Raw genomic sequence first — 27,807 nt, 5'->3', positions numbered from 1 at the left:
TCTTTCACCTCCTTGGGTAAATTTATCCCTAAGTATTTTACTTTTTTGTAGCTACTATAAATGAGATGGTCTTCTTGATTTATTTCTCGTCTAGTTCATTATTGGTGTACGGAAACACTGCAGATTTTTTATGTTGATTTTTGTATCCTGCAGCTTTCAATTTATTTAGCAGATTGCAGAGGTTTTTGGTCATGTCTTTAGGTTTTTCTAGATATTAGATCATACAGTCTGCAAAGAGAGACTGTTAGACATCTTTTCCAAATTGGATGCCTTTTATTTCTTTCTCTTGCCCAATTGCTCTGGCTAAGACTTTCAATACTGTATTGAGTAGGAGTGGTGAAGGAATGGAAATCCTTTTCTGATTACACTTCTTAGAGGGAAGTCTGTCAGCTTGTTCCATGCAGTATGAAGTTAGCTGTGGTTCTGTCATATATGGCCTTTAGTATATGGAGGTGAACCATCTTTGCATCCATGGGATAAATCCCACTTGATCATATTGCATTATCTTTTTGACGTGCTGTTAGATTTAGTTCGTGAATATTTAGTTGAGGATTTTGTGTCTATTGTCATCAGGGATATTAACCTGGATAGTTTTCCTTTTTTGTTTCATCTTTCTCTGGTTTTGGTATCAAGATAGTGCTGGACTTACAGAATGAATTAGGGGGAATTCCCTCCTCTTCAATTTTTTGGAATAGTTTGAGGAGAACTAGTGTTAGTTCTTGTTTGATGGTTTGGTAGAATTCAGCAGTGAACCCCTCCAGTCCTGGACTTCACTTTGTTGGGAGATACTCATTATGGATTCAATCTCATTACTCATTATTGGTCTGTTCAGGTTTTCTGTTTCTTTCAAATTTAATCTTGGTAGGCTGTCTGTGTCCAGAATATCCATATCCTCTAGGTTTTTCAGTTCTTTCATGTATAGTTGTTCATAATTGTCTCTTTTGTATTTCTGTGGTTTCATTTGTAAGTCGTCTTTTTCATTTTTTATTTGCATCTTCTCTGTTCTTTTCTAGTCTAGCTAGTGGTTTATCAGTTTTGTTACCTTTTCAAAAAACCAACTTTTTGTTTTGTTCTTTGTGTTGTTTTTTAGTCTCCATTTCATTTATTTTGTTCTGATTGTTATTATTTCTTTCCTTCTACTAATTTAAGGTTTGCTTTGTTCTTGCTTTTCTAGGTTCTTGAGGCACATTGTTAGATTATTTATTTGAAATGTTTCTATTTTTTGATGTAGGTATTTATTGCTATATACTTCCTCTTAGTAGTGGTTTTGCTGTATTTCATAGGTTTTGGTATGGTTCTGTTTTGATTTTCATTTTCATTTAAATAAATTTTAATTTTAATTTCATTTAAAGAAATTTTAAAATTTCCTCCTTATTTCTTCCTTGACCCAGTGGTTATTCAGAAGCATGTTGTTTAATTTTCATGTGTGTGTAGAATTTCCAAAGTTCCTCGTATTATTAAAATCTATAGTTGTTTTACTTTGTGGTCTAAAAGCTACTTGATATGATTTTGGTTTTTAAAAATTTGTTTGAGACTTGTCATGTGTCCCAACATACAGTCTAGAGTATGTTCTGTATGTTGATGAGAAGAATGTGTATCCTTTAGTTGGTTGAAATGTTCTGTAAATGTCTCAGGTCCATTTGGTATAAAATGCAGTATAAATTCAGTGTTTCTTTGTTAAGTGTCTTTCTACATGATCTGTCTAATGCTGATAGGGGTGTTGAAGTCCCTAACTATTATTGTATTAGAGTCTCTCTCCCTTTAGATCTAATAATATTTTCTTTATATAAGCAGGTGCTTCAGTGTTGGGTGCATATATGTTAAGAATTGTTATATCTTCTTACTGAATTGATTCTTTTGTCATTATTTAATGACCTTCTTTTGTCCCCTTATACTGTTTTGTTTACTGGATTTAGGAGTTTATCTCATTATGGCTACTATTGCTCACTATGGTTTCCATTTGCATGGACATCTTTTTCTGTCCCTTTACTTTCACTCTATATGTATCTTTACAGATGAGATGAATTTCTTGTAGGCAGTACATAGCTGGTTTATAGTTTTTATCCATTCAGCCAATCTTTTAAGCGGAAAGTTTAATCCATTTAGGTTATTATTATTGATATGTTAGAGCCTATTTCTGTCATTTTATTTTTGTTTCTGGTTGTTTTGTATATCATTTGTTCCTTTCTTACTGATTATTATTGTGGTTTGGTAGTTTTCTGTAGTGGTAACATTTGAGTTCTTTCTCTTTCTTATTTGTACTTGCTCTACCAGTGGGTTTTATATTTTCATGTGTTTTCATTATGGTAGATATTTTCCTGTCACTTCCAGGGATAAGACTCCCTTAAACATTTCTTGTAGGGCCAGTCTAGTGGTCATGAATTCTCTCAGCTTTTACTTGTTTAGGAAAGACTTTATTTCTCTTTCATTTATGAAGGATAATTTTTCTGGGTATGAGATTCTTGGCTGGCAGGGTTTTTTTCTTTCAATACTTTGAACAAATGTATCATTTCTTTCTCTCCTAACCTATAAAGTTTCTGCTGCTAAACTGCTGTTAGTCATATGGAGGTTCCCTTACAAGTGATCAGACACTTTTCTCTTGTTTTTAGAATCTCTCTTTGTCTTTTACTTTTGACAGTGAATATAATGTGCCATGGAGAAAATCTTTTTGAATTGTATCTGTTTGGGGATTCACTGAGCTTTCTGTATCTGGATGTCTAAATCCTTTGCTAGACTTGGGAAATTTTTGGCTATTATTTCATTAAATAGGTTTTCTATCCCTTTTGTTTCCTCTTTGCCTTATAACACATCAAAAATTGGAGTATTTGGTTGCTTTATAGTTTCTTACTGTCATGCAGGTTTTGTTCATTTTTTTTATTCTCTTTTTGTCTTACTAGGTTATTTTAAAAGACCTGTCTTCAAGTTCTAAAATTCTTCTTCTGCCTGACCTAGTCTATTGCTGAAGCTTTCAGATATCTTTTGTCTTTCATTCAATGAATTCTTCTATTCCATAATTTGTTTAGTTCTTTTTTATGAAACTTACCTCTTTGGTAAATTTCTCATTCATATCCTGATTTGTTTTTGTGGTTACTTTGTGTCGCTTTTCTGTGTTTTCTTGTGTTGCTTTTCTGTGTTTTCTTTCACTTAGCTTTTATAAGATCATTATTTTGAATCTTTTCCCAGGATTTCATAAATTTATTTTGATTAGAATCTGTTGCTGGATAATTACTGTATATTTAGAGCTGTCATTTTCTTTCCTTTTTCATGTTTCTTATGTTCTTACCTTGATATCTACACATCTGGTATAATAGTCAGTTATTCTAGTTTTTTGGATTTGCTTTCGTTGGTTGAGTAGGGCACTTTGGCTTTGATTCTGGGTATATGTGGTAGTGTAATTTCTGTGTAATATATCTGATTATAAGTAGTGTGAGTAGGGTCTGTGATTTCCTTCTTGGCTTATGGTGCAATTGTTAGTGGAGGCTGAGGTGAAGTTTGGCTGGGACAGGGATGCCAGGTGGAACATTCCTTGGGTCCTAGTCGTGGTAGTAACGGGCCTATGGTACCTGTCCTTAGACCACAGGGTGGCTCACTGACACCTTGTGTTAGCAAGTCCAGGTGGGCTGATCCTTGGACCTCCAGGTGGCTTGCTTGGGTGCTGCTAGTGGCAGTGCTAAGCTGGGCAGGTAGGCAGGTTCTCAGGCTCCTGGGCAGTGGATGTCACTTGGTCAATGGCAGTAGCAGTGGCAGGATAACCCCCTGGTTCCCTAGTGATTCACGCTGGTGTTGGCAGTGACTGCAATGGGCTGGGTGAGTCAGTCCCCAAGCCTACTGGTGGTGCATGCAGGAGCATGCCAGCTGTGGTGATAGTAGCAAGTTGGGTGGACCCAACCTCAGGCCTCCAGGAGGAGTGTTCAGGTGGCAACAGTGTTGGACTGGGCTGGGTGATCCCCCAGGTCCCTGAATAGCATGCTCGGAAACTGGGGAGGAGGTAAGCTGGGCCAGATGGACCTGTCCTCAGGCCTCTTGGTGGTGTATGTAGGCACTGGCTATCATGGTAGGGGCAGGATGATCCCAGGCCACCAGCAGAGTGCTCAGGTAAGGACATCAGTGTTTGCACTGTAGCCTTCCTACTGGGGAGGGCAAGGTTGCTCTCAGTGGCAGCAGCCATAGGGAGGGAGCTGGGAAATGTGTGCTTTAGCCCCAGACAGCGGCTGTGATGGGGTAGCCTGTCCTCAGGTCCCTTATAAATTCATGGCCGCTCAACTGCTGAGGAAATTGGGGTCACTGCCAGTGGCTAGCACTTTGTCCCCAGCGGTGGAAGCTCACAGTGGCAGCAGTCTGTTGGGAAGTCTGTCCTCGGGGCATGTAAAAATGTCTGCAGCTCCTCTGCTGGGGGGAAATATGGTCACTTTCAATGGTTTGCACTTCAGCCTTAGCAGCTGCAACCAGCGTCAGTGGTGGCTGTGAAGGGAGGTATGTCAGAGGGGCTCCAGGCATGTGAAGATGAAGGAGCTGTTGGGTCCCAGAACAAGATGTAGTCTGCTGGGGGTTGGGCTCTCAAAATAGTGCTGTGCTGTAGCTACTTAGAACTCAGGGGATATACAGATTCAGCATAAGCTCCCTCTCCGGAGCAGCATTGTCATGTGGCCTCCAGGTACCTCCCTGTGTTAGTCTCAGAGCCCACAATGGTCAAGGAATCTCCCATGGCTAGGACTGCAGGAGTCCATGGTGGGAATGTGGACCCCTGGGGGTCTCTCACTTACTCTTTCCCTGCATTGGAGAGCCTTTGCAGGTTGCTTCACTTCCTTCTTCCTTACTCGAGGTGTTTCCTGTCACTTTTCTGTTGAATTCCAGTGTTCTCTCTTAGATGATCTATGTGAAGTGTGATTATCTACTCATTATTTTGGTTTTTCCTTGTAGAGAAGGTGAGTACTAGATGCCTCTATTGAGCCATCTTGAAGCCCCTCTCTCAACATGTTTGACCAACTGTTTAACATTCAGGTGCTCCGTCTATTATTTGCAAGCTGGTCCTTGAGCAAGACATTTGATTTATATGGACTTAATAAAGGAGTATATGTTTAGAAAGCACTTGGAGATTTTATGAAATTATCTTTGGTGGTTTGTTTTTCTATAGTGAATTCAAAATGAAAATAGAGATGATATTTACAAAAAGATATCACTTAGTAACTTATTTCATTGAAGAAATATCAAATATGGAAAACTACTCTTAGTTAAATAGTATTAATTGGCAAAACACTACATTTTAGGATTATCAGGCTTAGACAGCTCCAAGTGTAAAAATAAAGTTCATTCAGTAAACTCTATTCAGAATGCCTTTGTTTTCTAAAAGCTATATATATTCATACATACACAGTTATATAGCATATTTGCCAGTGTATTTCAGTAGGGGAAGTTATAAGCAGGGTCATGCATGGGATGTGTTTATGTAGCAGGCCTAGATCTGGCCCCCATCAGTCTTTCCTTCCCCACCTTACACACTTCCTTTTTGGTCTGAACTCAGTCCTGTGGCCACACCTACCTGCAAGGGGCTCTTGGAAACAGTCTGTGTACTGTTTCCTCTTTGATGATAATGAGTTGGTAGTTTCATTTTCAAAATCAGAGGAATAAACCTTAGATAAATAATGATACATACCATTGTTACCAGTAGACCCTGTTGTAGAGCACAATTCCCCTTTAATCTGTATACACTTACAAAGGGCAACCTACATTCTAATTTTACTTTTGTTTTATTTTCTGGCTAATCACATGACAAAAGGGAAGAATTATGGTTTAGGGAAAAATATGGGACTTGAAGGTCAGACAGCCCGTATCTGAACCCTGACTTCATCATTTTCTGGCTCTGTGACTTTTCTTTTAAGTTATTTAGCCTTCCTGGGCACCAGTGTTCTCTCTCTTACAAAATAGAGGTATCATTGTATTGTTTTGAGGATCAAATATGAAATGGGCAGCACAATATCTGGAACATAGCATAGGGAGTCAGTGGAAACTTTGGTAATATATTCTGAATGTTTTAAGTTTAAAATATATGATCTTTCTTTTACAGGAACACCAGATGCATTTTCACAGTTACTCACCTGTCCATATTGTGATAGAGGCTATAAACGCTTTACCTCTCTAAAAGAACACATTAAATATCGTCATGAAAAGAACGAAGATAACTTTAGTTGCTCCCTGTGCAGTTACACCTTTGCATACAGAACCCAACTTGAACGTCACATGACATCACATAAATCAGGAAGAGATCAAGTAAGTGCAATGACTGAGAGTTCACTAACTTTCCAGATTTTGACAACTCAGCCCTCAATGGAAGGCAAGGATTTTAATATATTTAAACATTAAAAGAATGTACTAAACAGTGCTATATCTGCAGCCTTATGAAAGTGAAAATGATTATTTATTTGAGTTATCCGGTCATTCCTGAGATTAAAAACCACATATGAACGTTATTTTAGAGGTAACTCAGTATTTTTTTCAGATAAGACCCTTTCCATCTTGACTTAATTATTTTGCTTATGCCATAACAGATAATTCTTTAAGTTTAGAAGATTTTAAATTGCATTCTATTAAAATGTTCAGTGTAGGAAAAATAAATGCTGACTATATAAACCACATTTTACTAACCAAATTAACAAGAAAGTCAAATTTAAAAGTTTAATTTTCTTTGAACCAGTTACTATGTATTCTCAGTATAAACTGCTGTGGGGTTTTTTTTTTTTGGTTTTTTTTTTTTTGGTTTTTTTTTCTTTTTTCTGCCATAGTAAAGGGAGTTGCCTCCTCTAAAAATCTGAAGTTTAGATTTTTTTATTCTGAAAACTCAATTTTTATATGGTTTATTCTATTTCTATGTCACTGTGCCACAGTTTGTAGAGTATAAACCAAGACTGTTTTGTAACTGTAAGTTACATTTAAATTGCTGGTTCTATATTTAGGATTAAAGTCAAGAAAGCTTTTATCAGTTGTTCTTCTTTTACAAGGTCCTCATAACTAGCAACCATCAACAATGAAATTAATATTGCCTTAATTGTAACTTTAAAAATTAAATAAATTTTCAACCACATAGGGTTTGTGAGCGTATATGTTGGGGTTAGGGCACATTTCCAGTTTCTTACATCAAAGAATGATGTATATCTATATACCTGAACTCTGTCCTATGGATGTACCTAATATGTGTCACATATCCCATAGAGAACAAGTTAGACCATTTGCTAAGGTGATGGCTAGGCCAAACAAACAACAACAAAAAATTGTAACAGAAAAAGAATGACTGAGCAGAGTCAACCTATTTCCTTAGTACTTTGGCAACAGTACTCATGATAACAAGATAATAAGAAGAGGGTGGCAATCAGGGAGAATAGAACCAAGATTTTATAGGTTAATGGTCCATAAGCCCATGAAGGAGCACTTGAAACAGGTAAAAGCTCCAAGAGAAGGATGAAATTAATACAGAGAAGGGATGACTGAAGGCAAACACCGTCTCCTTCTAAGTGCCCCTATTAATGAATCTTATCAGACACAGACCAGCAGAAGAGTATGTCTTATACCTTAGCGCTCTGATGTGGCCACAGTGTAGACAAGGCTTGGGAAAGAGCCTACTCACGTGACATTCAGGAAGCAGACCCATCCTGAGCTGCTGCTACCATATTCCCTCTACTCCAAGGGCCATCATAAAAGGAGAGGACAGATTGAACTGGTGGTGAAAGCAGAAGATGCCATTATAAAAACAAACTCCAAAATATTTAATGAGCATGAAAACCAATTCTATGATGATTTTTCCAGTGGGTGCAAACGTGGTAGGATTTACATATAAACTGTGGGTCAGACTAAGGTCAGGAAGGAGCTGTGATAAATATGGGGACCAGTAATGTGAGGAAATATAACAGGTCTTGGAAACAATTTAGTTTGCAAGGTAGCAAACTAAAAGGTAGAATGTGTATTTTGTTGGCCCTTGAGAATCATACTGTGACTAACAAGCATTTTCAAGTCTTACTAACTTATTTATTCAACAAACATTTGCATTTCTTTTATATGTGAGGCCCTCTTCTGGGTGTTAAAGGCACAGTAGTGAAAAAGAAAGTCCCTGATAGTAGGGACCATACATTAGTAGATTATATAAAACAGAAATAAAATAATATGTACTATGAAGAAAAATACAGCAGGATAAGAGGATAGAAAATGATGAAAGCTGCTAGGTTTCACAGAGAAGGGAGACTTTTCTGAGAATGGGACATCTGAATACAGTTAAGGAGCCAGTCATGGAATATTGGAGAAGGGTATTCCAGTCAGAGGAAACAGTGAAACGTAAGAAAGCCTTGAGGCCAGAACCTGCCGGGCACACCCTGAGAACAGCAGAGGCCAGTGTGAAAGGGAGAAAGGTAAGGACAGAGAGGCGCTGGGGGCTACATATTATAGGCCGATTTGTAGGCCAAGATAAAGACTTTGGATTGTATTCTCAAGTGCAGTGGGGAAGCCTGTCAAGGATCCTGGAATTTTTAATTTTTATTTTTAGGGGAACACTGACTGTTGGATGATAGATAAGAGAGACAAGAACGGAAGCAGGGAGAACATTTAGAGGCTTTTGCTGTAATCTAGGCCAGAGAGTTTGGTGGCAGACAGATAAATAAGATTGTTGGCTTCAGAATATGTTCATATGCTTGCTGATGGATTGGGTGAGGGTACATGAGTAAGAGGGTAATCAAGAATAACTCCAAAGTTTAAGGCCTAAGCTATAACCAAATAAATGAGAGTGCTATTCACAGAGATGGGAAATACTAGAGAAGGAGCTGGCTTATAGGAGGGAAATTAAGAGTTTGGTGTTAATCATGTAAAGTTTCATATCTCTATCACCTTCCAACTGGCAATATCAAAGAAGCAGTAGGTTGTAAAAGTCTGGAGTTAAGGGGAGAGGTTTAGAGATACAAATTTGGGAGTTGTCACCATATATTTGGTATTTTAAGTAATGGGTTTTAATGAAGTGGGACTTGATTCAAAGTAAGTACTAATTCTCTTTCCTTCCTGTATAAAAGGCAAAGGAAGGGAGATTCCAGTTGGGAGAGCATGAAGCAGTAGTTGAGTTAAGCCGTTAAAGGATGGGTAGAATCTTAGTAGTCAAAATTATGGGAAAGCACAGTGAAGAAGTAAGGAATTATGTAAGCCAAAGCCAAAAGATAAAGAGGAGCAATATGTGTGCAGGAAACCATGGCTCACAAATGACTGAGACATGGACTTGTCGTAAAAAACTGGTGAAAAATCATCTTGGAAACTCAGGGACTAAAATCTTGGAATCTATAGACTCGGAATCTTTATTGAGGGGTTAATGGGGATCCTTCAGCGGTTTATGAGCAGGAGTTGATAGAATTCAATTCAAGCAATGCTTTTGTAAGATTAATCTAGGTATGAAGAATACATTTGAAATATGTGAAAATGGGAATTTGATAAACCAGACAGAAAGCTATTATAATCCCATTTGGCTGAAAAAACTAGAAGTATCTTTTTAATCATCAAAGTACATTTTTGGAAATATCAAATGGAAAAGACAGGATAAAGTACAGGGAAAAGCCCGTCTTCTCTTCAGGACCTTGTTCTATTGAGTGAGTTTTAAACAGGTTATTCAGTATCTGTGGATGTGATTTCTATATCTATAAATTGGAATGCAAACAAATTAACCTCTAGTTCCTAGCAAAGTATATATTACTTTATTTTTGCTAATTTTGAATATTGCTTAATAAAGGATGAACTCTGATACTTTAGAAAGTTGATATTTTTCTGTATCAAATTCTGTCCCCACTGTCACTATCCTTTTTGGTAATAATTTCAAGAGTTACATTTTTGTGACTGCTACAACTGCTAGTAATTTCAAGAGGTAGATTTTTGTGACTGCTGCAATTTGAGGTCTTTAAGGAACAAAACAACCATCAGGCTCACAAAAATGTTACTCTTAGCAGATTGGATGTTCTTTAGTCTAAAAATCTTTTGCTTTACAAATAAAATACCAATTCTTTTCTTACAGAGACATGTGACGCAGTCTGGGTGTAATCGTAAATTCAAGTGCACTGAGTGTGGAAAAGCTTTCAAATACAAACACCACCTAAAAGAGCACTTAAGAATTCACAGTGGTAAATATTTTTTTTCTTTCTACACCCTGAATATCAGCATATGTGGTAATAAATAAATATCGTAACATGTGATCTATGTACATGATCAGAAACTCCTTGCATTTCTTTTGGCATACACTAATAGAGAGAAATTGTATGTTTATTTTCTGTTTTATTAGAGTCTTAACCTTTGACTAAAGTATATCAAATTAATATAGTATGACATACTCCACATTTCCTAATGAGAAGATAATATAGCATGTTTTAGTAAGTACAACCTGAAAACACGTTAACTTTCTGATGAATGTAAATGTCATTGCCTCTTTTGCACAATTAACAGGGGAATGGAAAAGAGTATAGAGATACGATTTGCACAAGAAAATAGAGAAGTGAAGGATGTCCTTTATTTGAGAGAAGTAGAAATGGAACTCAAGATTAGAAAATATTGGAGAGATGATATGGAGGCAATGAGAGGGGGTGAAAGGATTACAGCATTAATGAGAATCTAAAAGAAAAATGTGCTCACCCACCATCTTCACCTGTCTATTCCATGTCATTCTCTATATTACTTACAAGGTTAATACTATTATGTGATGAAAGTGTTGTGTCTATTTTAGAAACTCAGAGTAAACAGAGAGCTATATTTACATTTCTTTGGAGACTCTACTTGAACAAAAGCACAAAAGGAAAACTCTTTAGCATCCCACGATGCCTTATGAAATCTGTTCGTCTAATAAATTTTGATATGTTATTTTAGATTTAAATAATTTTAATGCAAAAATTATTAACCATGAATGGGAAATTATGGGTGCTCACACATTGCTTATTTTGTGAAAATTATGTATTGACATTTACATTTTACAAACATCTTCTTACAAAAAAAGTATAGTTGGATAGCTTTGTGAAGCATAGTTGGTGATATTTATGTTTTATTTTGGAACTAGATTTCTAAAAGTTTTACTGTATTTCTCATTAAAGCTAACCCTCAGTGTTAAATGTGCTGAAGTTACCACTTGAAAATGCTCAAACCAAGATCCTTACCAAAACATTTATTTTCACACATTGATTAATGTTTCTAAAAAGTAGAGGTTGTCTTTTGCAGCCCGCCACAATATCCTATTTCTTAGCTCCTATGCTATTGAACAGTTTTTATCAATAATAATATATTTTAACAACCTACCTTCTTACCAGAGATGATTTAAAGTTGTTAATAGAGATATAGCTAATTTCAAGAGGGATTTTTAAATGTCGAAATCAGGGCAGAAGAAGGAAAATAAAGCTAACAGTAAGATTCATGTATATAATGAGTCATATTCATTTTGTCATAGTGCAGTCATAGAGGAAAATTTATCAGATCTATAAATAATACAAAGTTGGGAAGTATAAATCAGAACAAGGATTGAGATACTGGTCTAGAAATAAGAAGTTGAAAGTTAAGCATTGGTATTTAAAAATCAGTCTCAATCAAGTAGTAAATTTGAATGGCCCAGAGCTTAATATGAGCTGAATGTATGCTGCTACTGCTCAAAAGCTAATGCAAATTTAGGCCAGATCATGGAACACAAAGCTCCCACTGTACTCTGCACTGTCCCCTCATTATGTACTTATTTCTGTCTTGCTTTTGAAACATCGAATGTGAAGCTTGTATACCTTTACCATAGCAAGTAATTTTAATTTAAAAATATGTAAGAAAAATTAAGAAAGACTAACATGAAGTAAATTGTGGGGGAATAAATGAATGCTGAGAAATGCCATACGTATGCTGGAAGTAGACCACAAATTAAGCTCTAAGGTTTAGGAAGTAAGAAAATGACAATCAGTAACCAAGACCCAGGGTGTCTGTAAGTAAAAAAAAAGATCAGTTGCTAGAAAAAGGACTACTCCTTCCTGATACCAAGTCCATAGAAAATGTTATTCCTTGGAACAACATAAAGAGAAAAGAACAAAACAGAAGTTATGTAATCCTCAGAAATATTCTTAAAATAACACAGCAGAGAATTTGATAGGGTTTCTTTTTTAAATCAGATTATTCAATAGAAGCCAGTCATAGATCACCAAAGTGCAATTTAGGAAAAGCATTGCTCCAGGGTGACCACGTAGATACAGTTCAAGTACACAGCTCTCTGATGGTCTGGTTTATTCCAAGAGAAGATTTTTGAGCAAAGGCTACCCAAAGTGTCAGCTCAGGATTGGTACCAGTCTGCAAACCATGTGTTACTCATTCTTGAAGAGATAAGTACAGAAAATGAGAGTAAGCATTTAGCATTTATTATACCAAGACTTTGAGACATTTTACTATATTTTATAAAATATTGGTCCACAGTAGATTGGAAACTTAAAAAAGAACCAAACAAAACCAATCGGTCGTTCACCACAATTAGTTTGAAAAGTTCTGTTTGGAGTATCTAATAATGGATGAGCTGAATATCCTTTAGGAAACCTCCATAACTTTCTTTTCACATGACTTTTAAAAGATGTTAAGAATCAGGATCCAAAATTATACCCCCTAAAATTTCCTATATTGTTGCTAAATACTGGTACCCAAAATATTTTGATCATGACCCTATGCCGAACCATGTGTGTTGATAATTAGTTGATTCTTCACGTAGGAATTGAGCTCTCATGAGGAAAAGGCCACCAGACCTCCACTCAGATTAGAGACAAAAGAACACCTGCACATGGCTGTGATCCACCCCCAAAAATAATTTTCCGTGGTCTTAGTAATTTTTGCCTGGAAAATTTTTATATCAGATGCAGCCAAACACCCACCTCAGCCATTTAAAAAAAAAAAAAAAAAAAAAAAAAAAGTCATTATACATAGCATACCGAACGTTGAGTAGTAAAACTTCCTGATGTAACCTTCAGGCTAAACTACTTGTAAACCCTAACCTCAATAGATAAATTAGGTGATATGCCTAAGCTATAAACTATAAAGCTATGAAGCTAGAAACAAGGAGTTTTATAACAAATATAGTTGCTTTGGCTTTAGAATAATTGTTGTATAAACTTCCTTTCTGTCAATGATAAAATATCAAGATAATTTTTAACAATAATAATGATAACTAGCACTTATTGGACCCTTAGCTATGTACAGCCACATGTTAGTTATTTGTATGCATTCATTCATATAGTGCACAGGATAAACCTGTGCAGTAGATTTTATTATTTTCTTCTTTTTACTGATGAGAAAATTGAGGCTCAGAGGACTTAATTAACTTGTCTAGGGTCACTCAGGTAGTACATGGCAAAGCTAGGGCTGTGATGTAGTCATCCTGACCCATAGTCATTCCCTTACCTACCATTCTTCTCTGTCTCCCTGTTTTAAAAAATGAAATAGTCTGTATTATCTAGAAGTCTGTGTCTCTAGAAGGAAAATAAGCATGTAGTTCATGTAAAAATGTTATCAAGTAATTAAAAGTGTTAAAATAGAGATATACTATATTCCTTGTTTTACCCCCACTGGAAACTTTTGTCTGATGTATTTTGAGAGTTGAATCCTATTCCAGGCATCGCATTGGAAAAATATTGATAAATTGGAGAATCTCCAGAGGTGGGTTAACAAACAGGTAAGGGTTCTAAAAACCACATCCTGTGCAGAATGTTTGAAGGACCTAGCTATATTTAACCTACATAAGAGAAGTTTAAGAATACATAAAGCAGCTCTTGATCCATTTGAAGGTTTGACTTGAGAAGAAAAGTTACACTTGTTCTGTGTGGCATCAGAAGGACAAACTAGGATAGGGAACTAGGCATCATAGCAAGCCGACTTTGGCTGAAACTCAGCCTGTCTCTTAGTAGAATTGCCTTTTTAAAAAGTGACTAGCATTTGTTGAGAGCATACTAAGAGGTTTGCTATATAATCTCATATGACCCCTATGACAGTCCAATGAGAATGTATCTGCATTTGCACATTGAAAAACTAAGGCTTGGAAAGCTTAAGAAAATAGTATGTGATAGAGCCAGGATTGGAACCCAAATCCATGGACCTCAGCAGAACCAGACAGGACCCTCCTGTGCAGGGCTGTCCAGCAGGTCCTAACTCCCCTTTTATTAAAGAAGCTCAAGCAGAGATGAGCTAGTGTCAGGAATGATATGAAATGAACTCTTCATTGAAAAGGAGGCTGTACTACAGGGCTTCTTAAATCTCTTCCAATTCTTATTTTTGATTCTTCAAATAATCATATTTATTAGAAAATATAACTCACATTTTGAACACATTTTAGCATTGAAGTTACTATTGAAGCTATTGTTAGTAGGGCTTAAGTTGACTTCCTCACTGCTTTCATTTTAATTCTTAAAAAGAACAGGAGGTGGAGAGTTTTATTTTCATACTTAGTAGACATCACATCTCATCACATCTCATCATTCAACAATTAGGCATTCATTCATCCAAAAAAGGTTTAATGAGCATCTTTGCAACCTGTGCTTTGATGGGTGCAAGGGATAAATGGCAAACAAGCCTCAGAGGCTTCTGCTTTACTAGAGCTTATAGTCTGTAACCTTTAAATTATAAGTTAGCGAACTGTAACTATAACTTAAAACTCAAAGGAAACATTAGGTTTGTAGGAAAATATTCCATTTAGCTCAGTACTTTCAAAATTTTCTACCAAAGTATCCCTAACAGCCAAGGAGAATAAATGCCTTGTACCCCACAGAGTCTAGCGAAGCAGCTTGAGTTTTATCATACCCACCGTCACTAAAATTGAAACTCCAAGATGCTTTGATACCCACTACAGTGTTTATCCTGGGGGTATATACATTCCAGTTTAATAAGCCAATGCTTATAGAATATCTTATATTTAAAGTTTTCCTCCCATTAGGGAAAAACTATTTTCAAGAAAGCCCTATGGGTACAGGAATTTTTATTAATCAAAGATAGATATTCATACTTGTTAAGTCATAAGGAACATTTTACTTATTTTTCTTTAATGTTTCTCCTACAGATGGTTGAATAAAGTAAAATATAGAAAATGATATAGGTTGGTGAAATGGAATAAGAAAAAACATACTTGAAAGAGTAGAATGTAATTACTTTTGGTACTTGAGAATTATTTGAAGTTACAAAGGTTGGCAGAAATATTATACACATATGCTGCGAAGATTCCATGATTGGTTAGCAGAACATGTACCTCAGACTAAGTTACTAGCGTTCATCACATTTATATAGGTTTTGAAGCTAAAAGGATGATTCTAAATAAAATTCTCTCACAAGCATACATGGCAGTCTTCTTTTTAAAATCGATATCGCTTGTTTTAGGGAAATGAGGATACATAAAAATTTATATGTAATAATTCAGTGAATGTAATTTTTTGTTTGTTTAGGAGAGAAGCCATATGAATGCCCAAACTGCAAGAAACGCTTTTCCCATTCTGGCTCCTATAGCTCACACATAAGCAGTAAGAAATGTATCAGCTTGATACCTGTGAATGGGCGACCAAGAACAGGACTCAAGACATCTCAGTGTTCTTCACCGTCTCTTTCAGCGTCACCAGGCAGTCCCACACGACCACAGATACGGCAAAAGATAGAGAATAAACCCCTTCAGGAACAGCTTTCTGTTAACCAAATTAAAACTGAACCTGTGGATTATGAATTCAAACCCATAGTGGTTGCTTCAGGAATCAACTGTTCAACCCCTTTACAAAATGGGGTTTTCACTGGTGGTGGCCCATTACAGGCAACCAGTTCTCCTCAGGGCGTGGTGCAAGCTGTTGTTCTGCCAACAGTTGGTTTGGTGTCTCCCATAAGTATCAATTTAAGTGATATTCAGAATGTACTTAAAGTGGCAGTAGATGGTAATGTAATACGACAAGTGTTGGAGAATAATCAAGCCAATCTTGCATCCAAAGAACAAGAAACAATCAATGCTTCACCCATACAACAAAGTGGCCATTCTGTTATTTCAGCCATCAGTCTTCCTTTGGTTGATCAAGATGGAACAACCAAAATTATCATCAACTATAGTCTTGAGCAGCCTAGCCAACTTCAAGTTGTTCCTCAAAATTTAAAAAAAGAAAATCCAGTTGCTACAAACAGTTGTAAAAGTGAAAAGCTACCAGAAGATCTTACTGTTAAGTCTGAGAAGGACAAAAGCTTTGAAGCGGGGGTGAATGATAGCACTTGTCTTCTGTGTGATGATTGTCCAGGAGATATTAATGCACTTCCAGAATTAAAGCACTATGACCTAAAGCAGCCTACTCAGCCTCCTCCACTCCCTGCAGCAGAAGCTGAGAAACCTGAGTCCTCTGTTTCATCAGCTACTGGAGATGGCAATTTGTCTCCCAGTCAGCCACCTTTAAAGAACCTCTTGTCTCTCCTAAAAGCATATTATGCTTTGAATGCACAACCAAGTGCAGAAGAGCTCTCAAAAATTGCTGATTCAGTAAACCTACCACTGGATGTAGTAAAAAAGTGGTTTGAAAAGATGCAAGCTGGACAGATTTCAGTGCAGTCTTCTGAACCATCTTCTCCTGAACCAGGCAAAGTAAATATCCCTGCCAAGAACAATGATCAGCCTCAATCTGCAAATGCAAATGAACCCCAGGACAGCACAGTAAACCTACAAAGTCCTTTGAAGATGACTAACTCCCCAGTTTTACCAGTGGGATCAACCACCAATGGTTCCAGAAGTAGTACACCATCCCCATCACCTCTAAACCTTTCCTCATCCAGAAATACACAGGGTTACTTGTACACAGCTGAGGGTGCACAAGAAGAGCCACAAGTAGAACCTCTTGATCTTTCACTACCAAAGCAACAGGGAGAATTATTAGAAAGGTCAACTATCACTAGTGTTTACCAGAACAGTGTTTATTCTGTCCAGGAAGAACCCTTGAACTTGTCTTGCGCAAAAAAGGAGCCACAAAAGGACAGTTGTGTTACAGACTCAGAACCAGTTGTAAATGTAATCCCACCAAGTGCCAACCCCATAAATATCGCTATACCTACAGTCACTGCCCAGTTACCCACAATCGTGGCCATTGCTGACCAGAACAGTGTTCCATGCTTACGAGCACTAGCTGCCAATAAGCAAACGATTCTGATTCCCCAGGTGGCATACACATACTCAACTACAGTCAGCCCTGCAGTCCAAGAACCACCCTTGAAAGTGATCCAGCCAAATGGAAATCAGGTAAAAACCCCCAATCCTGAACCTGGCTAGTAAAATGCTATTTGATTAATTTCAATTAAGTTTATCTAATAAATATCAGTCCTGTAGAGCCAACTAGGTCATTTTTAAAAGGATCAGTGTCTGCTTTAACTTTTCTGGCGTGATGTCTTCAGTTGGTTGTTTGCTAATCCAGGGTATTGTTACCAGCTTGAAGTTTGAAATGCTATGCTATTGTGAAAGATGATTTGTAAGTCTCAGCTAAAAACCTGTTTGAAGTTAGAAATAAAAAAACAAAATTGAAATACTCGCTAATTGGGTTTCTGTTTGTATAGCTAAATTCCTGAAATTAGTAATAGTTTCTGCCTTGATTATGGTCATTAATAAATGAAAATATGTTCCCATTCACAGGTTCATACCAGGCAAACTTATCTATCACTTTTATATACTAATACATCTGTTTATAAAAGGTTTTAATTAAACAGGAATGAAGTATGCAAAGAATGCACCTTGTGAATTTACTGATCATTTTATGAACTGTGCATAAACAGTGTTCAGTCATAATGTATATGAGGAAGTGTGGCTGTGAACTTAAAAATATGTATGCATTTTCCTCCTTAACTATCACTAGTGTTTACGAGAACAGTGTTTATTCTGTCCAGGAACAACCCTTGAACTGGTCTTACCCCAAAATCCACAATAGTTTTGGATAGAGCTATTGTATGCCTCATTGTCCAGACTTTTTCCATGTCACTAATGTTGATGTTTTCCCATTTTTTCCATCAATTTCTGATGGAATCAAATGAATACTAGAGACAAATTTGGTATTTTATGCAAATGTTTTCTGTAAGTATAATAATTTCAATATCCTGCTCAAACGTGTATTTGCTGCTTTTGTTTTCCCTTAAATATTGCTACTGATTGGGTTTCCTGTATTTGTGATAACTCTTGAAAAAAATTTCTTACATGATCATTGAATTCCTCTAAATTTTTAGTGTACAGAACACTTTGAATGCCTTTGAATAGAAAAAGAGCCATCCTTAGCATTTCATATAGAATCACATGTCACGTGACTAGATCAAATAGCAGTGAGAGTCAAGTTACTTCAGCACTGGGGCCACTCACAAGTGACAAGAACAAATGGCTGCACTTCTCTTGCCTCATAAAGCCATAGGAAATATTGTGAAAAACCTTCAACTTTTAGAAAATTTGTAGGTTTGAGGCAATGGCATGGAACACTCTAGATAAGGTAGAAAGATCTTAGGGGACCCAGTTCCACAACAGGCTCCCTGCAGGGTTATTCGGCTTACATAAGAACGTGCTGCCCAAAATTATCTCCATGAGACTGCCTGGAGTTCCTTTTCATCGCCCTGGAATTCTAAAGGTTCATTTTGACTAGCAATTATTTCTGTTAAAAAGACCCTCCTGCATTGTTTTTCCATCTTGCTCCTTAGACAAGTGGTAGAGCACACCTCTCTTTTCAAAGAGACCGTGGAGGTTAAAGAACCCTGAAGGTCTGGAGGATACAATTGAAAGACCAGGTTTTAAAAATAGAATGTTAACTTTTGCTTAGTGAAACCCAGAATGAAAAAATGAAGGCAACTGATGCGGTTAGTAATGAGTGATTAATGAGCAAACTAATAAGTTAAAACCTGCAAATTTCTCGTAAAGTAATCATTTACTTGAAACCAGATAAACTCTGTTACTATATATTTTACATGTTTTCTTTTGGGTGTCCTTGCTTTCTTTCCAGTACCAGTTGAGTATATGTCTTTGCTATAGTTTTGACCGTGTTATCCCCAACCTCACTCTTGTCCTTGTCACCTCCACCTGTGATCTGGCCCCACCCTTGGGGCGCATGTGCAGTGAGGATCAGTGTACTTGCTTTGGTCAAGTCCTTGAAAGTATAAAAGTATAAGTTAAAGTAGTTCTTTATCTCATACTTTTATGTATATCTCTTGTTTATCTTTTAATGTTAAATTAAATTTTCTCACACCTTTCTTCCTCTAGGATGAAAGACAAGATACTAGCTCAGAAGGAGTATCAAATGTAGAGGATCAGAATGACTCTGATTCTACACCACCCAAAAAGAAAATGCGGAAGACAGAAAATGGAATGTATGCTTGTGACTTGTGTGATAAGATATTCCAAAAGAGTAGTTCGTTATTGAGACATAAATATGAACACACAGGTATGTCAGTGAACACAAACATATTCAAAAGTGTCCATGATATGATATACTGGAAGATGCAAAATTAAAAAAATAAGTTTTAGAATTTTCTTTCTTCTTCTTTTTTTTTTTTTATTTTTTTATTTTATTTTGAGACAAGGTCTGGCTCTAGTCACCCAGGCTGGAATGCAGTGGCACGCAATCTTGATCTCGGCTCACTGCAACCTCCGTCTCCTGGGCTCAAGCCATCCTTTCATCTCAGCCTCCTCGGTAGCTGGGACTATAGGCACATACGACTGCACCCGGCCAATTTTTATATAGACAGGTTTTGCCATGTTGCCCAGGCTAGTCTTGAACTAATGAGCTCAAGCCATCTACCCACCTCGGCCTCCCAAAGTGCTGGGATTACAGGCATGAGCCACCACGCTCAACCCAGAGTTAATTTTCTTATTTTTTACTTCTCTGATCTGGCCATTTTCACCTGTTTGCCCACTTCTACCTAGTACTTAAGGTCTGGGCCATTTGGTTTTTTGCTTCATCTGATTTTTTTTGTTGTGTTTTTTTTTCCCATGACTTAATTCCTTTAAGCTGACACAGCATTTATTACGTCCACATTCATTTAATGCAAACTTATGCTATATTAATAAAAACAGTACATAGTACCCATTAATAAAAAATATGAGACCAGTGGGCTAAAGTCATAGGAAGACAGGATCTGGCTTCATAAAAGAAAAAGCTGCTTCTTCATAAGTGTGCAGCAAGCTGTCCTGGCAAGTCAAGATCTTTTGTTTTAAGTAAGAAGTTCTGCCTAAGAGGTTGGACTAGAAGATTCTAAGATCCTGTAATTCTGAGATCCTGTAATTCTGCCACAAAATGTGCCTCCTTAGATTGACTCAGGGATGGCAACTATAGCACACAGGCCAAAGACGAGCATACCCATGTTTTTCTAAGGCCTGTGAGGTAAGAATGGTCATTTTTGTTTTTGTTTTTACATTTTTAAATGATTGAAAAAGATGAAAAGACTATTTATGACTGATGAAAATTATGTGAAAGTCAAATATCAGCGTCCCTAAATAAAATGAGTTGGAAGACAGCATCGCCCATTCATTTACATTTTGTCTATGTCACCTTTCATGCTGTTCTACAATGGCAGGATTGAGAAGCTGCTACACAGACCATTTGGCCTGCAGAGCCTTTTAATACTCACTACCCTTTACGGAAAATAGTTGCCAACTCCCGGCCTATTTCATTCCTTCCATCAGTGAAGTACTGATAAATTTTAACACCTGGTTTTCTGAAGGGTGAGGAAGCCCTGATTTGTGGTGTTTGCAGCTTTTTGCGGCATAAATACTCCAATCATGGTGGATTTCAAACTTGAATGTGATGTCAATCAGCTTGCAGAATTCCTGAAAATTTAGCAATAGACTCTCCAGCCAGTACAAACTGGCTCCAGCACACTCCTGTGTCTCTCTAACATGGGTTGCTGTAGAAGGGGCTGGATTCATCCTAAGCTCTTTAATCCCCTACCCGCTCTTCCCTGCCCCCACTACCAGCCATTATGACTACAGTATCCATATTTATCTTTCATATTCTTAAACTGTTTCAGTGTATTTTTTACTCTTGTGAGAAAAGATAAAATTGTTTTTTCCTTCTTCAATCTGTGGATTTATACAGTGACACTTGGGAGGTTCTTGGAGCTAAAAACTAGTGTTACATAACAGAAAGTCACACCTCTCAAAACCAGCCCCTTGTAACTCAGTCCTCTGGTTCTCAGAGATCTAAGAAAAGTTAGAAAATCCCCTTCCTCTTCAGGCAAAGTTGAATATTAGCAATTATCAAAGTGAAAAATATATATGAAAAACTACACTGTTTCTAAAATTAAAAATCATTTCTGCATTTGTTAGTGTTACCTGCTTGATAGCTCTGGCATTGGACATTCTCAGTCCTGACTGTGATCTGTTGTTGCCAGTCCTTTTCGTGTCTGCGCAGCAATACTCCTCTAGCCCATGCGTTCTCAGGAGGGGCAGTATTGCCCTCACGGGCCAAAACTTGTTTCTTAGGGGGCAAAAAAATCTGAGATACTACAATGGCTGTGGTTTTCTAAAGAAGCTCAGCATATACACTGTATATTTATGAGTTTTATCATATATAAAAAGTATATAGTAAACATTAAAATTTCATTGGGGGCAGAGCTTGTGACTAGGAAAAAAAAAATGACTTTTTAGGGACCTTACTGGTAGTGATAATGAAGAACACAAGGTGAGCAGCACGTCTGTCCCTGCCTGCCCTCACCGTGCTCACTCACTACCAGACATCTTCTCCCAGCTGCACTTGGCCCATTTTCCACCTCACTGTCATGATGCTTGTATTTTTGGCATTTCAATCTCATGTAGCTCCCATTGACCTAATCAACTGCACAGCAGAGTGTAGAGCACTACTTTTTTAATGCAAAGAACAAACCAAATTGCAGTATTATATTACAAAGAGTTTGGGACCTGGAAATATTTTAAAAATGAAACTAACAACCCTCCCCTTTCTACAACCTGAAGTACCCCAAAAACCATATAAGGATTTTATTTGCTGAATACCACCATTTTATTTAACAGAATTCTTATTTTGCAGGTAAAAGACCTCATGAGTGTGGAATCTGTAAAAAGGCATTTAAACACAAACATCATTTGATTGAACACATGCGATTACATTCTGGAGAAAAGCCCTATCAATGTGACAAATGTGGAAAGCGCTTCTCACACTCTGGGTCTTATTCTCAACACATGAATCATCGCTACTCCTACTGTAAGAGAGAAGCGGAAGAACGTGACAGCACAGAGCAGGAAGAGGCAGGGCCTGAAATCCTCTCGAATGAGCATGTGGGTGCCAGGGCATCTCCCTCACAGGGCGACTCGGACGAGAGAGAGAGTTTGACAAGGGAAGACGATGAAGACAGTGAAAAAGAGGAAGAGGAGGAGGATAAAGAGATGGAAGAATTGCAGGAAGAAAAAGAATGTGAAAAACCACAAGGGGATGAGGAAGAGGAGGAGGAGGAAGAAGAAGTGGAAGAAGAAGAGGTAGAAGATGCAGAGAATGAGGGAGAAGCAGCAAAACCTGAAGGTCTGATGAAGGATGACAGGGCTGAAAGTCAAGCAAGCAGCTTAGGACAAAAAGTAAGCGAGAGTAGTGAGCAAGTATCTGAAGAAAAGACAAATGAAGCCTAATCGTTTTTCTAGAAGGAAAATAAATTCTAATTGATAATGAATTTTGTTCAATATTATCCTTGCTTTTCATGGAAACACAGTAACCTGTATCCTGTGATTCCTGTTCACTACTGTGTAAAGTAAAAACTAAAAAAATACAAAATACAAAAAAAAAACACACACACACACACACACAAAATAAATCCGGGTGTGCCTGAACCTCAGACCTAGTAATTTTTCATGCAGTTTTCAAAGTTAGGAACAAGTTTGTAACATGCAGCAGATTAGAAAACCTTAATGACTCAGAGAGCAACGATATAAGAGGTTAAAGGAAGCTGATTAATTAGATATGCATCTGGCATTGTTTTATCAGTATTAATTATCACTCTTATGTTGGTTTATTCTTAAGCTGTACAATTGGGAGAAATTTTATAATTTTTTATTGGTAAACATATGCTAAATCCGCTTCAGTATTTTATTATGTTTTTTAAAATGTGAGAACTTCTGCACTACAAAATTCCCTTCACAGAGAAGTATAATGTAGTTCCAACCCGTGCTAACTACCTTTTATAAATTCAATCTAGAAGGTAGTAATTTCTAATATTTAGATGTCTTAGTAGAGCGTATTATCATTTAAAGTGTATTGTTAGCCTTAAGAAAGCAGCTGATAGAAGAACTGAAGTTTCTTACTCATGTGGTTTAAAATGGAGTTCAAAAGATTGCCATTGAGTTCTGATTGCAGGGACTAACAGTGTTAATCTGGTAAGGACAGCAAAATCGTCAGAATCAGTGTTTGTGATTGTGTTTGAATATGTGGTAACATATGAAGGATATGACATGAAGCTTTGTATCTCCTTTGGCCTTAAGCAAGACCTGTGTGCTGTAAGTGCCATTTCTCAGTATTTTCAAGGCTCTAACCCGCCTTCATCCAATGTGTGGCCTACAATAACTAGCATTTGTTGATTTGTTTGTTGTATCAAAATTCCCAAATAAAACTTAAAACCACTGACTCTGTCAGAGAAACTGAAACACTGGGATATTTCATCCCTTCAGTTCCTCAGTATTGATTTTATGTTAATTGACTTTCAGAATTTCTCTACAGAAACGAAAGGGAAATTTTCTAATCTGCGTTATCCATGTACTTGCATTTCAGACATGGACATGCCATTGTTATTTGACTCATAACTGTTTCCAAATGTTAGTTATTATGGACCCAATTTATTAACAACATTAGCTGATTTTTACCTATCAGTATTATTTTATTTCTTTTAGTTTATAGATCTGTGCAACATTTTTGTACTGTATGTCTTCAAACCTGGCAGTATTAATACCCTTCTTACTGACATATGTACTTTTAGTTTTAGAAAACTTTTATATTTATGTGTCTTATTTTTATATTTCTTTATTTATTACACAGTGTAGTGTATAATACTGTAGTTTGTATTAATACAATAATATATTTTAGTATGAAAATTTGGAAAGTTGATAAGATTTAAAGTAGAGATGCAATTGGTTCTCCTGCATTGAGATTTGATTTAACAGTGTTATGTTAACATTTATACTTGCCTTGGACTGTAGAACAGAACTTAAATGGGAATGTATTAGTTTTACAACTACAATCAAGTCATTTTACCTTTACCCAGTTTTTAATATAAAACTTAAATTTTGAAATTCACTGTGTGACTAATAGCATGATGCTCTGCAGTTTTATTAAGAAATTAGCCTAACCATAAAACTCTCATTTCCTTAGTAAGCCAAATTAGGATTACCTTCTATAAACAGTGTTGGGAACAATGTTTAACATTTTGTGCCAATTTGTTCCTGTATTCATGTATGTAAGTTACAGATCTGACTCTTCATTTTTAAGTTCCTTGTTACATCATGGTCATTTTCTAGTTTTTTACCAGACTCCCCCCATCTCACAATAAAATGCATCAACAAGCCTGAACTGCTGTCATTCTTTTCATCATTATCAGTATTTTCTTTGGAAAATTGTGAAATGGGGTACGTTGTCATCCTGCATTTGATTCATCTTGAGCTGAATTTGGGTAACACTAATGTTTTAGACAGTCTCCACTAAATTATGGATTTTTCTTGTGGCTAAATGTTTCTGGAGGGGTCAGAGTTGACAAAACCTCTTCACAGGTTGCTCCTTCTTCCTGAAATCCTTAATCCTCCACATCTCATGCTTCAGGTCATTTCAGGGAAGCCTGGGTTTAGATGCCTTTCTGACTCTCTCGGCTCCTGCACTTCTGTCATCATACCTCTGATAGTATTATTTCTATTCCTTCCCCACTAGGAATAGGAACCACGTTTGTCACAGTCACTCTCATTCCTCACTGCCTAACAGGGTGCCTGGCACAAGTTGGGACAACAGATATTTGTTGAATAAAAATATAATTTGCATGTTTTGGGGGCTCAGCTATGTTCTCACTTTTTTTGCTTCTAATTCCAGAATATATATGTTAAATGATCCTAATAATTTTCTTATAAGTCTTATTAAACATTAGTCATAATAGACATAATAAATTATGCCTTCTTTTTCTATTGTCTTACTATTTTGATTTTTTGAAAGTGTATTTCTAAGTGTCTTCCTGGTGCTTAACCTCATGGTATATGGCACAGGTATTTGCTGGCTTGTGGACATGACTACCTCCAATAGGAGTGATAGGACCAATCCTAGTCGGCTCTCCTTTTGTAGAATTCACTTCCTTTTCTAGGACCCCACATTCCTAGGTGCTTGTTACCATGTTGCCTGATTTCTCCTGTCACTGAGAGCAGCTACCAACAAACAGATGCACTGAAAAGGATTAGGAACTAAGAATAAACTCTTAGGAGGTATCCACACTGTAATATAAAGCTCAGTGAGGGCAGTGCTTGATATGTATGGATAAATGGCTAATAAAGGAATTTACGCATTACCAGAAGTTTTCAGAAGGAAAATGTATGTGGACCTTTCCCAGTATTCCCTCATATGACACACAACAAAAATATTAGCAGGGCCATATATTATTGATTCATGCCATGCACAGGTATTTCACTACTATCTTAATGTTCACAAAAGCCTCATAAAAAATACAAATAAAGACCATGTGCCCATGAACACATGCATCTTAAGTAGCAGAATGAGGATATAAACATAGGCTTATCTGACTCCAAAATCCATCATCTTTTTTTTATTGTTTTTTGAGACAGGGTCTTGCTCTATTGCCCGGACTGAAGTGCAGTGGTGTGAACATGGCTCACTGCAGCCTCAAACCTCCTGGGCTCAAGTGATTCTCCCACCTCAGCCTCCTGAATAGCTAGGACAACAGGCATACACCCTGTCTTTGTTTGTTTGTTTGTTTGTTTGTTTGTTTGTTGGAGAGTTAGGGAGTCTCACTGTTTCCCAGGCTGGTCTTGAACTCCTGGGCTGGAGGAATCTTCCTACCTAGGCCTCCCAAAGTACTGGGATTATAGGCGTGAGCCACCATGTTCAGCCTGAAATTCATGCTCTTATCTAGCCTGGATCACATCCCACGTGAGAATAGTTGACAGTATCTCAAGCTTCGCCTTGAAGTATATGACTAGAAAATATAAGACCAATATACATTTCATAGCCTGGTAGAAAAGAATGGATGGGGAATGAGATTTTTCAAATCTGTGCAAACTAAAAAAGAACTTTGAAAAGGATACTATTAAAGTGCAGTGATTATGTTGACATGAAAACGTAACCTTAGAACAGATTTCATGTCTTCCTATCAGTGGGAGAATATATTAGGACATTCAATATGTGAACATTGTCCTCTGCTCTAGTTCACATTCTATTCAACAATAGCAGAATACACACCTTTTTCCTAACACATGGTACATTCATGAAGAGGGACCATACTGTGGGCCATAAGTCAACTCTTAGATGTAAAAGAATTGCAAATAAAGTATTTTATTTGACTACAAAAGAATTAAACTAGAAATCAGTAAATCAAATGTATCTCAAAAATCCCCCAAATTACTGGAAAGTTGACAATACATTAGCCCAGATGTGGTTAAAACTAAATTATAAAATATGAGCTAAAGGTGAATACAACATATCAAAACTTGTAGCTTGCAGCAAAAGCAGTGAATATAAGAAAATGTATAGTATTAAATGCTTATATTAGAAAAAATAAAGGATTGAATCTTATCTAAGCTTCCATCTTAAGAAATTAAAACAAAATTAAACCCAAACCAAGCAGGAAAGAGGAAATAATAACAATGGCACAGAAAACAAAAGAGAGTAAATCAGTGAAATCAGAATCTATTTTTTAAAAGATTACTAAAATTGATAAACCTCTACCAAGATAGATCAAAGAAAGGAGAAAAGTGATACAAATTACTAACACCAGGACTGAGAGAGGCACATCATTACAGAGCCTATAAGGAAATATTATGAACTTTATGCCAGTAAATTTGTCAACTTAGATGAAAATGACATATTTCTTGACTCAAACTACCAACACGCACTCAAGAAGAAATAGATAACCTAAATTTCTATTATCAATGGAAATTACATTTCTAGTTAAAAATCTTCCCAAAAAGAAAATTCCCAGCCCAAACAATTTCACTGGTGAATTCTACCAAACATTTAAGGAAGATAACTGTACCCATTCTACACAAACTCATCTATAAAATTGAAGAGGAGAAAACACTTCCCTCTTCAGCCTGTAAAGCCAGCGTTAACCTGATACCAAAACCAGACAATGACATTACAAGAAACAAATCTACACATTGATGTTGCTCATAAACACAGATACAAAAATTATTAACAAAATTTAGGAAATCAATTTGAACCATGTATCAAAAGGAAAATACATCACGACCCAGTGAGATTTATCCTAGGTGTGCAAGCTTTTTAAGCATTCAAAAATCAGTTACAGATGCTTCTTCCCAGGGGTTACAGCCCAATAAACCCATCACAAGTTTAAAATACCATGTCAAAGATGCATTTAGTGTACCTACTGAACATCATAGCCTAGCCTAACCTAACTTAAACATGCTGAAAACACTTAATTAGCCCACAGTTGGGCAAAAACATTGCACATAAATCCTATTTTATAAGGAAGTGTTGAATGCTGGCAACACAGTACACTGTGGAGTATCAGTTGTTTACCCTCGTGATCACGTGGCTGACTGGAAGCTGTGGCTCACTGCTGCTTTGCAACATCACAAGAGTATTGTACTGCATATTGCTAGCCCAAAAATAC

The 27,807-nt window shown here is 36.8% G+C and overlaps 1 protein-coding gene across 26 annotated transcripts in view; it reads left to right on the top strand.

Annotated features, from left to right (window-relative positions):
- The window catches only part of ZEB1 (zinc finger E-box binding homeobox 1), a 194,213-nt gene extending 169,680 nt beyond the window's left edge, over window positions 1–24,533 (top strand). For all 26 annotated transcript variants that reach the window (XM_073018869.1, XM_073018867.1, XM_073018866.1 and 23 more), the window contains 5 exons: window positions 6,065–6,267; window positions 10,028–10,133; window positions 15,435–17,245; window positions 19,232–19,412; window positions 22,014–24,533. In XM_073018869.1, coding sequence (XP_072874970.1) covers window positions 6,238–6,267; window positions 10,028–10,133; window positions 15,435–17,245; window positions 19,232–19,412; window positions 22,014–22,606 — 2,721 coding nt within the window. In that variant the 5' untranslated portion in view covers window positions 6,065–6,237 and the 3' untranslated portion in view covers window positions 22,607–24,533. The remainder of the gene's footprint in view (window positions 1–6,064; window positions 6,268–10,027; window positions 10,134–15,434; window positions 17,246–19,231; window positions 19,413–22,013) is intronic.
- The last annotated feature ends 3,274 nt before the right edge of the window (window positions 24,534–27,807 follow it).

This window comes from Chlorocebus sabaeus, chromosome 9 (assembly GCF_047675955.1).
Source record: "Chlorocebus sabaeus isolate Y175 chromosome 9, mChlSab1.0.hap1, whole genome shotgun sequence".
In the NCBI taxonomy this organism is placed as follows: Eukaryota; Metazoa; Chordata; class Mammalia; order Primates; family Cercopithecidae; genus Chlorocebus; species Chlorocebus sabaeus.
The sequence above is the reverse complement of the archived record's forward strand: the minus strand, read 5'-3'. Positions and strand labels throughout refer to the sequence as shown.